At 46.1% G+C, this 13300-nt stretch overlaps 1 protein-coding gene across 1 annotated transcript; it reads left to right on the top strand.

Moving 5' to 3' along the window:
* Positions 1-5866: 5866 nt before the first annotated feature.
* On the top strand, positions 5867-11089 carry Atp5mj (ATP synthase membrane subunit j). Its single transcript, XM_020187184.2, has 4 exons — positions 5867-5999; positions 9183-9306; positions 10218-10241; positions 10907-11089. Exons 2-4 carry the CDS (start codon positions 9183-9185, stop codon positions 10939-10941), a joined length of 183 nt encoding a protein of 60 aa, XP_020042773.1. The 5' UTR covers positions 5867-5999; the 3' UTR covers positions 10942-11089.
* The last annotated feature ends 2211 nt before the right edge of the window (positions 11090-13300 follow it).

Raw genomic sequence — 13300 nt, forward strand, 5'->3', positions numbered from 1 at the left:
GATGATAATAATGTATTCGTTCTTGTTCCTTCTGTAACAAAACCTACTTCGCTGATACATATGTTAACAATAGAGGAAACTGTGGAAGCAAAGGGGGATTATGGGAACTGATGAATTGTCAAGGAAACCTAAAACTAGCTTCAAAAAGTAAAGTCCATGAATAAAAAAAGTTAGAAACGGAACAGAACTGGGGAGGGGAGAGAGAGCCTCAGCTTCCTGGACAGAAGCACAGGACACTGGAAGAGCTGCCTGGCTCAAGTCACCGGATGAGGCTTGTGTGACCACCGTCCTTGGGGTCAGCTGATGGGCACTAAAACAGCAGGGTCACTAGAAACGGCACCGACTCACGGGGTGTCTCGCTGCCCCCCAGCCCTCCTCAGCACCCTACCTCCTCAAGGCGGCGGCCGGGCGGGTGGGAGCTGGGGCCTGGGTGGGGGCCTCAGCCGGGAGCACGGCTGAGACTTGAGCGGGAGCCAGAACTGGCCCCGACGCCCGGGCTGAGGCAGGAGCCGGGATGTGGGCCACTGGGCCGACGCTGGAGGCCTTGTCCCTGGGAGCCTCGGCCGGGAAGGCCGGTGGCGAGCCCAGCAGCTCCACATTGGTCACAGTCTTGCCGATAGTGAACCAGTCGTTTATCTGGTCTACGGTGAGCTTGCGCAGCATGCTGGACTGAGGTCTCCGCGGCCTCAACCGCCTGCTCACAGGTGCCAGAACACCCGCGTCCAAACGACGCACACAGGCTGGGACTGGTGTCCAGAAGCCCCACCCCCACACCTCTGAGGCCCTCCAATCAGAACGTTCCACGCACAGGGGCGTGGCCAGGCCTTGCACTTATGGCCAATGAGCGTGGGCCTCGTGACCCTGGACCCTGCCCACCATGCGCGAAGGCCTTGAGAAGCTACTGCTTACCGACGCCCCCGCAGGCCTGCCCTCGGGCCGTCCGGTGAACGGGGCACTGTGGAGGACCACGTGAGCCCGAGGGCAGCCCCGAGTCACTTCTTCCCCTCCTGGTTTGAGGGTTAGGAAGGAGTGTTCTGAGCTAGAGACGCAATCCGGACGGAAGGTTTACTGAGCACCTGCTGCGGGTCCGGCCCAGTGCGGGGCTATGCCACCCCGCAGGGACTGACCTCAGGGAGCTGGACAGCAAGCCAGAGAGGGGTTTGCTTGGAAGAAGCACACATTGGTTGCCGATTGGCCCATCTCTGGAATAATCCTCCTCTCCCCACCCCCATTAAAATATGAATAATCCCCTTTTCCGTTAAACCTTGCTCATAGGGGCTATCCAAAGTCCTGCTATGCGACTTTCTTTCGAAAAGGCTTCATTCACCCCTTGAGAGTGTGATCCCCCTGTGATACAGCTTTCTCCTCGTCTCATCTCCGAATGAGAGTGACAAGAACCTGGAAACGCTGGTCTGCCTTATTTTTTAAGAGGGGCACGGGGGAGGAAGAAGGAGGAGGAAAGGAGAGGGGGGAAGGGGAAAGGGGAGACACTGGAGGTGTGGCTCAAATGACGAGTACTGGCCTAGCACTTGCTTGTTGATCTCCAGTCAAGTTTGAAGTTCAAAGGCCTTGTTTTAGAACAACTTGCAGTGATGCTCTTATGTTTTTCCTGAGTCTATCTTGTCCTCAACAGTTTTCTAAGTCATCCTAAGTCTAAAGTGCTCTTTTTCTGAGACTCTTAGAGTGTTCTCTTTCCCTCCTTAACAGTAATTGAAGGCCCTAAAAAGCTTTTATGTGTGTTATATCTACTTTATTAGGGGTTACAACTGAGAAATGTTTTTTTTTCTTCTTAATTTACTTAAAGTAGCAATAATAAACTCATTTGAAGTCAGAGTGTTACAGGATGTTTTAGATCCCAGCCCAAACTCCTGTGTTTCATAAGTCAGGTCCAGTCACTTGCCCAACATGCAAAATAAAGAGATGAGTTATGACGAAGGAGGGAGAAAGACGTTTATTATGCAACACAGGCACTGCCACAGGAAGAGAAAAGGTAGCATTCTAACCTATCTTCTCTTTTCCTTTTATTGTTTTATTATTCATATGTGCATACAAGGCTTGGGTCATTTCTCCCCCCTGCCCCCACCCCCTCCCTTACCACCCACTCCGCCCCCTCCCTCTCCCCCCCCCACCCCCTCAATACCCAGCAGAAACTATTTTGCCCTTATCTCTAATTTTGTTGTAGAGAGAGTATAAGCAATAATAGGAAGGAACAAGGGTTTTTGCTGGTTGAGATAAGGATAGCTATACAGGGAGTTGACTCACATTGATTGCCTGTGCGTGGGTGTTGCCTTCTAGGTTAATTCTTTTTGATCTAACCTTTTCTCTAGTTCCTGGTCCCCTTTTCCTATTGGCCTCAGTTGCTTTTAAGGTATCTGCTTTAGTTTCTCTGCGGTAAGGGCAACAAATGCTAGCTAATTTTTTAGGCGTCTTACCTATCCTCACCCCTCCCTTGTGTGCTCTCGCTTTTATCATGTGCTCAAAGTCCAATCCCATTGTTGTGTGTGCCCTTGATTTAATGTCCACATATGAGGGAGAACATACGATTTTTGGTCTTTTGGGCCAGGCTAACCTCACTCAGAATGATGTTCTCCAATTCCATCCATTTACCAGCGAATGATAACATTTCATTCTTCTTCATGGCTGCATAAAATTCCATTGTGTATAGATACCACATTTTCTTAATCCATTTGTCAGTGGTGGGGCATCTTGGCTGTTTTCACAACTTGGCTATTGTGAATAGTGCCGCAATAAACATGGGTGTGCAGGTGCCTCTGGAGTAACCTGTATCACAGTCTTTTGGGTACATCCCCAAGAGTGCTAACCTATCTTCTCAAACAGGCATTTGCTTTAGGTTTAAATAGGATGAAGAATTATTAACAGTCTCAGTCACAGGTGTGTTCCAGTGGTCATCGGTGGCTGACACCAGCCTCAGGATTGGTCAGGCAGGGCCTTGTTGCAGTACAATTCGTTGATAGTCCTGGCACAATGGCTCATGACTGTAATCCTAGCTACTCAAGAAGGTGGAGATCAGGAAGATGGGCTTGGTGGCCATCCTGTGCAAAAAATCCTTAAGCTGGGCATGGTGGTGCATGCCTGTCATCCTAGCCTGGGCATAACTGTGAAACCTATTCCAAAAAGAACTAAAGCAAAAAGGGCTGAGACATGGCTCAAGTGGTAGAGCCCCTGCCTGCCAAGTGAAAGACCCTGAGTTTAAACACCAGTACAGCCAATTTTTTTTAAGTCATTGACACCTGGTAGGTTGTCTTTGTCTCCTGCCTTGTGTTTCCTGGATTCCAAGATGATTGCAAAGTGACTGCAGAAGAAAATGGCTCAGAGCAAAGTATACAAATCCAAAATTGAGGCTAGGAGGCCTAGCTTTTATCCTGTGTTCAGCAAATTCACGGGCCCAAGTAAGGAATCAGTGTTCCTCAGCAAAAGAAGCTTTTAAGCACCTGTTACAAGAATATATCTTAAGAAAGATATATTTTCCAAAAAAAAAAGGTTTATAAAAGGGATATGTTTACATTTTCAACTATCTCTTAGTGTTTGACTAATGGAAAACAGCTGCTTCTCAAAGCAGTTTCTTTATACGTTCTGTTATTGTTATTGGAACCTATGAGGCTCTAGAGAGGTCTCCAAAAAGGAAGAAACTTCTACTTGGCCCTTGGGTACTGGGTTCATGGCATTATCCCAAGAAAGAATTTTAGGACACACCAACATAGAGACCAAGAAATTTATTAGTAAAACAAAGCAACAAAAAGACAGTACACACCTATATGGGTGAGACAAACCTGAGACGAGGTGCTCTAACGTCTGAGTGCATGCTCTAATGTCATGGGATTTATGGTGAAAAGTGAGCTAGGAGTTGGCTTAAAATAAGTGCTCTCCTGTGCTGTGGACACCTGGTAAATTCAATCATTCTTGCTGCTACAGTGTTTTGACATTATCAATTGGATCCAGACATACCAAGTCTGGTCAGTTTACTAAATTTGGGTCATAGATGTCTGTTTTCCCCAAGCATCCTTTTAAACAAAAGGTGCTCCTTTAAAGGCAGGATATTTATCTTCCTTAAGATAAATGTTTTTCCTTTGCAAACACTTCTGTGATCAAAGTGAAAACAAACTTTTGGCACCCAAGCCCAAACTCCTATGCTTCCATGTCAGGTCCAGCCACTCACTCTTATATGCCAAATAAAGAGACATGGTGAAGGGCAGAGAAAAGAAATTTATTACACAGCTTTGGGCATGTGATGGGAAGAGGCAAAGTAAGCACTTCAGCCCAGCTTCAGCTATTTTTGGGGTACAGATATGAGCTTTAGCTTTAAATAGACAAAGATTTATGGGAGGGTGAAGGTATGCATAGTTAAACAGTCCTAGTCACAGGTTTCAGAGGTGGCAGCAGGCAGGTGATCAAGTTGCTCATTGTCTCAGGATTGGTGGAGGGGAGGGGCTGGTTGACTACTATCTCAGTCCTTGTTGTTGGGTTAGGGTGAAGTTGTTGCCACTATCATCACTTGAAGGGATGAGAGGATTACTCCTACTTCAGGTGCAACCTCATCATTATGTATAATTGTCCTCATTTCAGTGGGGTTGGGAGGGGGGGAGTCAGTCCTAGGAGACTCTGCTCTTCCTTAGGGGTATTTCTGGTCCCTTGTCATAAAGATGTTATTGATCAATCTTGTCCTTCCTTGATTCCAAGTTGGCTGCAGGAGAGAATGGCTCAGAGCAAAGGACAATAGATACAAAATGGAGGCAGGGATGCCAAGCTCTTCTCCTATTTTTAGTTAATTTGTGGGCCCAGGTAAGGATTCAGTACTTTTCAGCAAAAGCAGTTCAAGTGCCTCTTACGAAATGAGTCATTTTAACAGATATTTTATTCCCAGTACACACGTCTGTCTCTAAGATGTTCTTGCTGAGTTCCCAGAGCAAAGTAATCATAAGGCAAAGTCAGATTGAGAGAGCTGCTTTTTTTTTTTAACTATATACTAAGGAGAGTATATAAAGCTTAAAGCAAAGAAAGCAGTGCCTGTTAATAAGCTATTCACTAATACAATGTTTATCTTTGAATTCCTAGCTCTTGTTATCACTTCTTTTTCCCTCCTCTATCCTGCCTCATTATGACATCATTAGTCACAAAACCTCTGGGAAACTCCACTATATCCATGAGAGAATACTAGTTTAAAAAAAAAAGGCCAGGTACAGTTGCACATGACTGTAATCCTAGCTACTCGAGAGGAGGAGATCGGGAGGACCATAGTTCCAGGCCAGCTTGGGCAAACAGTAAGACCCCATCTCAACCAATAAAAATCTGAGGGCTTTCCACCTGAGTAGCCCACCAGCAACTTAGGAAGCATAAATAGCAGTACTGAAGTCCAGGCTGGCCCAGGGAATAAGAACGAGACCCCATTTGAAAAATAACTCACAGAAAACTCTAATTACACATGAAGCTGTGGATGTAGCTCAGTGGTACAGCTCATACCATTTGCAAGCCCCTTGGTTCATTCTCAGCAAGAAGGAGGGAAGGAAGGAGGGAGGAAGGAAGGCTTTCTTGCTGTGTAATCTGTATTTGACTCTCGCGTTTATGCGTCTGACATTTTGAGATGGGAGACGACTTGTCCTTTTTTTCACAGTGACCAACCCGTTTCGGATTATCTAGAACGCTCCTGGTTTCTGCATTAAAAGCCCCACATCCTGGAAAGCCCTTCAGTCCTGGGACAGTCTGGACAGTATGGGACTCCCACCCACACTCATCCCAAAGCTCCTCCTCCCACCCCTTCCGGGCTTACCACTCACCCTCGCTTTCTTACCTGCAGCCCAGGGCTGCCGCCAGGGGCGCTGTGGTGCGCAGGCGCGGCCTGGGAGGTGCGCAGGCGCGGCCTGGGAGGCACGCCGCAGCTCCTTCCGCCTTCCCGGCAGGCCTCGCGCGACGCCTGCGCGCTCGGTGACCTTTCCTATTTGGCTGCGGGGTCCGCTGGGGCCTGAGCCCTTGCTCCTGCAAAGGTGAGCGTGGGATCCTGGCCGACTGCTCAGCCAGCTGCAGACGGGCCTGAAGAAGAGTGGGATGGGGTGCGGTGGTGCCCAGAAATCGGGTTTGGAGGCCGGGCCAGGGCCTCTGCGGCCCCCGCTGACCTTGGTCAGCCCCTCCACCTTCACCCGCAGTCGTCCCGGCCTGCGAGGGAGGGGCCCAAATATCAGTCCCCCGAGGCTGCAAGGGAGGTGACGGAGGATCGACCCCCAGAGTGCGAGGGAGTACCCAAAATTAGGCGTGTGCGCCCCTCCTGCTGTGAGGGGGGTGGGATTCCCTGGATTTAGGTGCTCTTGGAGAATCACCTGGGCCAGTATTAAGCCCTTTTCCCTGGCGCTGATACACTGATGCACCTGTATACCGTACGCTTTTGGCAAGGAGCTTACATCACCTAAGAACTGTCTGATCTATCCAAGGTTACACAGCTAGTGATACAGCTAGTATCCAAACCAAAATTGTCACCCCAAAGTTAGTGCTTTCTCTATGCCTCAAGTTTCCTTCAAGTGTTATACCGTGCATATGACAAGGCCTTGGTAGTGGGATGGTCAAAACTGTATGAACCCAGAGTGCAAATCCCAGACTGGGACTCAGTGGCCAGATATTTCCCATTTCCAATGTGAGATCTAGAGTTTGCTGTTAATGTAATGTCAAAAACTTTCCAGGCTTAGGCAGATACAGTAGATGTCCATTTGACCTTTGAATAGGATGAGCTTTTAAAAGATCCAGGGCTGTAAAACTAACACAGAGCTGGGTAATGTGGCTGGCAGAAAGACTTGGGTGGAAAAAGTAGGGACCTTCACTTTATTGAATATTGGGAAGATATTACTTGTCCAGCCGATGCAACAGAGTTGGCCAAAAGGAAGGGGGAAGCAAGATAAAAGGTAATTTTGGGTGACGAGACAATGTCAGGGTGCCTAGGTTGTAAGCAAATTATCAAGATAATTGAAGTACCTTTGTACCCTCCTGACCTCCACCTGGCCCTCTCAGAATCCCAGTGGCTCAGGAGTATTGCTGTCAGCTGAGTATTCTTAGAGATTCTGTTATTGCTGTGATTCTTTATGTTCCCTTATGGTTCCATCAGTAGCCCTGTGGGGCAGGTGGAAGGTCCTGTTTAACAGCAGAAGGCCCTGTGATGCAGCAGCTTCAGGGACTCCCAAGGTTGAAAGCAGAGCAAGCATAGCTGGTGTTGGGACTCAGGATTCCTAGGCTTCCAACCTGTTGGTGTTCTATAACACCTTTCCAGTCCCTGCTGGTCCCAGAAGAGAGGAATTCACTGCACGCCTCAGAATTCTTTAGTCTAGGGCTTCCAGAGTCCACCTCTGGATCCTATTGAAAGAAGTCTGTTGGTTTCTTTGTTTTCTTTTTGGCAGTACTGCGGTTTGAACTCAGGGCCTCACACTTGCTAGGCATGTGCTGTACCACTTGAGCCATGCTTCCAGCCCTTTTTTGTGTTCTGTATTTTCGAGATGGGGTCTCACAAACTATTTGCCCAGACTGGCCTCGAATTTCAGTCCTCCTGAGTAGCTAGGATTATAGGCATGAGCCTATCAGAATGCTTGGATATAATTTGAGGACAGAGATGGCTGCAAGAGGTTCCAGGAGATCGCAGACCCATCCTACAAGGTCATACTCAAGCCTTCATGACCATTCTTCAGCCTAAGTAAATTCCCATGGGACGAGCAGGAAGCCAGGTATGGAAGTAAATCTGTGTAGGAATCAAGTATATAGACCTGACTTGGTGCACTCCAGTGCTATCTACCCACCGTGGGATCCTGGGTAGCTTTTTCCAAGTACTGACTTTATAGAGGTGGGGAATAGTGCAGGAAATATGTATGTCCAGGATTAGTAAATGCTGTTAAATTTGTGGAACATTTTTGGAGTGAAAGCTGAACTCTACCTAGACCTCCAAGGCCCTAAATGACCCTGCCCATCTACCCTTCTGTGGTTTATCCATGGCATTTTATGTAACAAGCACTTGATACATAATGCCAGATGGTATAAACATTTGACAGAGTAACATAAGGTTCCCAACAGCCCCTCGAGTTAAGTACTGTCTTACAGATGAGGAAACTAAGCCAGTGCAAGTTAGGTAGTAATTGAAATAGCTAGGATTTGATTCTGGGCAGTCATGCTGACCTTCCCACTCCTTCCAGCTCTCCAAACTCATTCTGACCTTGGGGTCTTGGCACATCAGTGCCTCTGCTGACCTTACTTCTCACAGGTAGTTTGACCCTTGTGTATTGTCGCCTAAAACAGTTCTGGCTCCTAGCACATGCTTGGTTCACATTTGCTGAGTGAATAAATGACCATACAATTCAGGTTCAGTAATTTAAGGGCAGCCATTGGCCTTGGACTTAATTGGGCCTTCGCATGATCCAGTGCTGTAAAACTGACACGAAGCCCGGAAGTGTGGAAAACTGAAGAACACTGAAGAGAAGCAATGTGAGAGGAGCTGGGCCTGGGAAAGTAAGATACCGAGTGCAGCCAAAGTGGAGTTTCCAAGTGAAATGAGAAGTACTTGGAACTAGTCATCCCTGACATCTGTTGGAATGACTGTCACTTAATACAAACATCTCAAGTTGAAAATGAGGACTTTTATTTGGGAGTCAATACTAAAGTAAACTGTAAAATAATTGGAAGCATTACTTTGAGACTTGTACCTAAAAGCAACCCACAAATTCCGAACTTAATGGCTTTCTTAACTGAGTCTAGTGAGTGCTATCATATCTGGGCCTTTGTCCTATGCCATCTGTCTGTATGTAGCAGTGGGCCTCAGGACTGAGCTACAGTTAGTCAGTGTGCCCAGGCACAGGTGTTAGTTTCACGAGGAAATCACCACACCCTGACCCTGCTCTTTCAGCTTCAGATGCCAACTGTTCTCAGCATGATGATGAAACCAGTGTTTCCACGTAAAGAAGCCAAAAGTGATGTGTGACTCAGGGCACAGTTTTGGTGGAAGATCAACTTGGGAAGGGGGAGCTTGAAGAACTTCAGAGAGCAGCACCTGTGCCATGTAGGGAATAGAATTGTCTGACACAAGAGAAACAACCTGTGGGGCTGTCATGGGAAATAGGGTCAAGCTTAAAGAACAAATAGAAATCTCTCACCTGTTAGATTTAGTACAGTAAGCACTTAATGTTTATCACTGTTATTTTCAGATGCTTCAAAGCATTATTAGAAGTGTCTGGATCCCCATGAAGCCCTACTATACCCAGGTTTACCAAGAGATCTGGGCAGGAATGGGGTTGATGAGTTTCATCGTTTATAAGATCAGGAGCGCTGGTAAGTTTCTTTATGTGTGATTTATTTAAGTTAGGAATAAAATTGTCTTCAGAAAGAATCACAGTTCATCTGTCAAGGAACTGTGACTTTTAACTGGGTGTGAACATCAGAACCACCATGATCCATTATGAGAATGCAGGCTTTGGGGGCCAGCCTATGAAAGGCTGTGGGGACAGTGAGGTGAACTGAACAAGACCTTGATAATCAGGGAATTGTTGTCCTAAGTATGACAGTGGTACAGGAATACGTAGGAAGTGTTCAGCTCAAGAGAGACAGGCTGAAATATTTAGAGGTATGATGTTATGGTGTGCTTTGCTTTATTGTACTGTTTCAACTATTCTGAGTGTTTGACATTTCTCCGTAATGAAATTTGAAGGGGAGGAATAAGCATTTGGTTCTCAGTGGAGCAGAGATAAAGCCCAGTGGTGTATTGCTAAGCTCTTGATTAAAAAGGGGAAGAGAAGGGCGAGGCGCTGGTGGCTCATACCTGTAATCCTAGCTACTCAGGAGGCAGAGAGCAGGAGGATCATGGTTCGAAGCCAGCCTAGGCAAATAGTTCACAAGACCCTATCTTGAAGAAAAAAACTGTCACACACACAAAAAAAGGACTAGTGTAGTGGCTCAAAGTGTAGACCCTGAGTTCAAACCCCAGTACTGCAAAAAAAAAAAAAAAAGAGGAAAGGAAAACAGCAAGACTACAATTAAGGATATGGGAGAGAGCAAGGAGCCCTGCTCTTTGCTGTTCAGGGAACATGTTTGATAGCACTTCTCCTGTTGTCTGAAAGCTTCCTATACTGCTCTACCTAAGCTATGAAGCCTTCAGCCAAATGTCAATTTTGACAATGAATTAACTAAACACATTTTTGTAAGACATTGATATGACCATTTTTTTTTCCTTCCTTTTATTTTAGATAAAAGAAGTAAAGCTTTAAAAGGTAAGAATTTTGCTTCTTAAAATCCTTGGGGAATGAAAAACACCATCTGATCTTTTCAAGACAAGTTGTATCATTGTTCTGAATTGAAATTGATACAGGATACAGAGTGTTAGAGCTAGAGTAGAAATACTTCAGAACATAAAGTTTAGTATGCCTACTAGCAAAGAGAAGTCTGAATTGCTGCTTTTTATAGTGAGGACAATCTAAAAAAATAAAAAATAAAAACTCAACCTGTTGAATAAAGCAAAACTTACAAGAATAATAGATAAAGGAGAAATCAGAGGTAGCTGATGGTATCAGTTTAGTTGAATGCTACCCTATGAAGGTCCTGATATTTTTAATATGCCTTGAAAGAAATCACCTTATAAATTTTGAAAAAAATCACCCTAGTGCTGGGTATTTCTTCACTTTACTTCCCCAATGACAATGAAACTAGTCATTTGACACTCCACAAACTCAGGACTGGCTCCATGAGCTTTGGTTCACCTCTGTAGATGATGACAGCATCATTTGCACAAACTACACTGAGTGCTGCATATAAAAATAATCCTGCATGTAGCACTGAAAATTGTTGCGTATGCCCTCTGACTTGTTGATACTTATATAGTAAATTACATTCTGCCTCTTCCTTCCTAAATTGTATCTACATTATACTTCTTTAAAAGGTTCCAGTCCTGCACCTGCTCATGGTCATCATTAACCAGCTCCCTTGAGTACACACGAGATGAAACATCAATCTGTCTGTAAATTTCAGCAAGCTTTGTTAGATGGGAACACGGGACATTGCTGTACACCAGTAGGAGTACCATTTACTATGTGGTATGAATAAACTCTGTCTGTGAGATACACCACTGCCTGTGGGTACTGCTTTCAGTATGCTCTTCCTGGGTGGGGACTTTGTGATGCAGCAGGCACAGCCATAGCTTCACCTAGGAAACCTGAGGACCGAGGAGTAAACACCTCCATTGACATAGGGGTTAGTGGTCAGGATCTAGGCGCTCAGTCCATTTCTGATACTCAATTTATATTTTCTAAACAAATGGTTCTGCTGCCTATCTCCTGACTTCTGATCCTCTGTTTTCACACTTGGGAAAAGGAAATGTTAACTATGTAAGTACCAACCTAGAATTATTATGAGGGTCAGTAGGAGAAGAGAGGGGAAAACATTTAAATTGTGAAATGCTTTAGAAATAAAATAGCATTAGAGCACACGGTAGGCAAAATTATAAGCTCTATAAATTTTTTTAATAATCACAACTGAACTGTGAAGTAGCAGTGTTTAAACGTTAGTTGAGGACCAGTTGTGGCAGACACCTGTAATTACAGTACTCAGGAGGTTGAGGCAGGAGGATCATGAGTTCAAGGCCAGCCTGAGCAACATAGTGAGACCTTGTTTCAAATAAAGTCACCAGACACAGTGGCTAAAGCCTATAATCCTAGCTACTTGGGAGGCAGAGATCTGGAGGGTTATAGTTAGAGGCCAGCCTGGGCAAATAGTTCGTGAAATCCCATCTCAACCATGGGTGAGCACGGTGATGCATGCCTGTCATCCCAGCTATGCAGGGAAGCATAAATAGGATTGGATTAGGGTCCAAGCCAGCCTAGGCATAAGGAAAGATCCTATCTCAAAAATGATGAACATAAAAAGGGCTGGCAGAATGGCTCAAGTGGTAGAGCATCTAGCTAGCAAGCTCAAGGCCCCGAGTTTAATCCCTGGTACTGAAAAAAAAAAATTTTTTTTTCTTCTAGTTTGGCTAATATCAAATGAATAGTGCATAATGTTGATCTCCAGTTAAGGCAATTACCGAGACCCCTACAAACTCAGAAAAGGTTGAAAAGCAACCTGCATGCAGCAGGAGAAAGTGCAGTTTGGAACTGGGCATTTGCAGGTTGGTGGGCGTCCAGCTGTGGAACAGAAGTGAAGGTCCTCCTTTGCCTTTGAGGCCAGAGACCTACCTGTCTGTGATCTGTCTCCAACAGTGAGCATGGAGTCTGGCCTGTATGAAGGTGCCCAACAGATGCTTGCCACTCATTGTGGGATCTGTCTGAACCTCAGTTTGCTTTGCAAGATGGGATAGACTTGCTTTATGTCTCACAGCCATGGGGTTGTTGGGCACAGTGGGCAGCCTGCATGAAAGCATTGTGCAGCACCAGGTTTCGAGACTCAGTTCTGACACAGGAGTCTCTTTCTCACTCATACTGTTCTGTTGAGCCTCTGGAGCATGACTTGGTACGGTCGTGGTATGGGAGGACCCCAGCTTAGAAATTACTAATCTGCACCAGCTCCTCTCAGTCTGGGATGTGAACCAGTATCACCTGCAGGGTGTTGACACAATGGACGTGTCTGAGTCCATTGGTTTTGGAAGGAGCATAGCCACTTGTATTTCTAAGGAGTTCCCAGAATATGCTGATGCCTGGGAAATCACTAATGATGTGAAGAACAAACCCTCAGCCCTAGCTTGACGTATCCTGTTCACTGTGGGAGGGGCCCAGGCACCAACCACATAGCTTACTGCATTTTGTTGTCCTTCGAACCCCGTGAGGTGCTGATCTCACAGAATAAGAAACAGGCCAAGTGAGAGATGGTGACAGGTCAAAAGTGTCACAGCTAGCAAGTGCTGGACTTGGGCTCTGAGAGTCTGAGCTTGTCCAGAAAGGGAGAAAGTGAGGACAGGATAGAAGCAGAAGTGTCTTAACAAAAGGCTGAGCAGTTGCTCTTCCCCATCACTAAGGTTTCCTTCAGTCAAGATCATTGGGGTAAGTTAGTTCTGCCTATAACCCCATAATGGACCAGCGCCCACACCACATCTTGTGCAGAGCTGAGTGAGAATTAGAATTGGATTTGCTAGCCCAAAACTCACTAAGACCTGAATTTCCTGAACTTTGGAAACACCAGGTTCTGTACTGAAAGTGGCCTGTAGGTGGAGCCAGAGCATGTCCAGGCAGTGGTCACCCTGGCCTCCCTGTGACATGGAGCGCTGGTAGGTGATTGTGTGGGTGGAATGTGCTGGATGGGAAGGGGGTCACAGAGCGACCCAGGAGTGGCAAGGAGGCAATGG

Source organism: Castor canadensis, chromosome 3 (assembly GCF_047511655.1).
Source record: "Castor canadensis chromosome 3, mCasCan1.hap1v2, whole genome shotgun sequence".
In the NCBI taxonomy this organism is placed as follows: domain Eukaryota; kingdom Metazoa; phylum Chordata; class Mammalia; order Rodentia; family Castoridae; genus Castor; species Castor canadensis.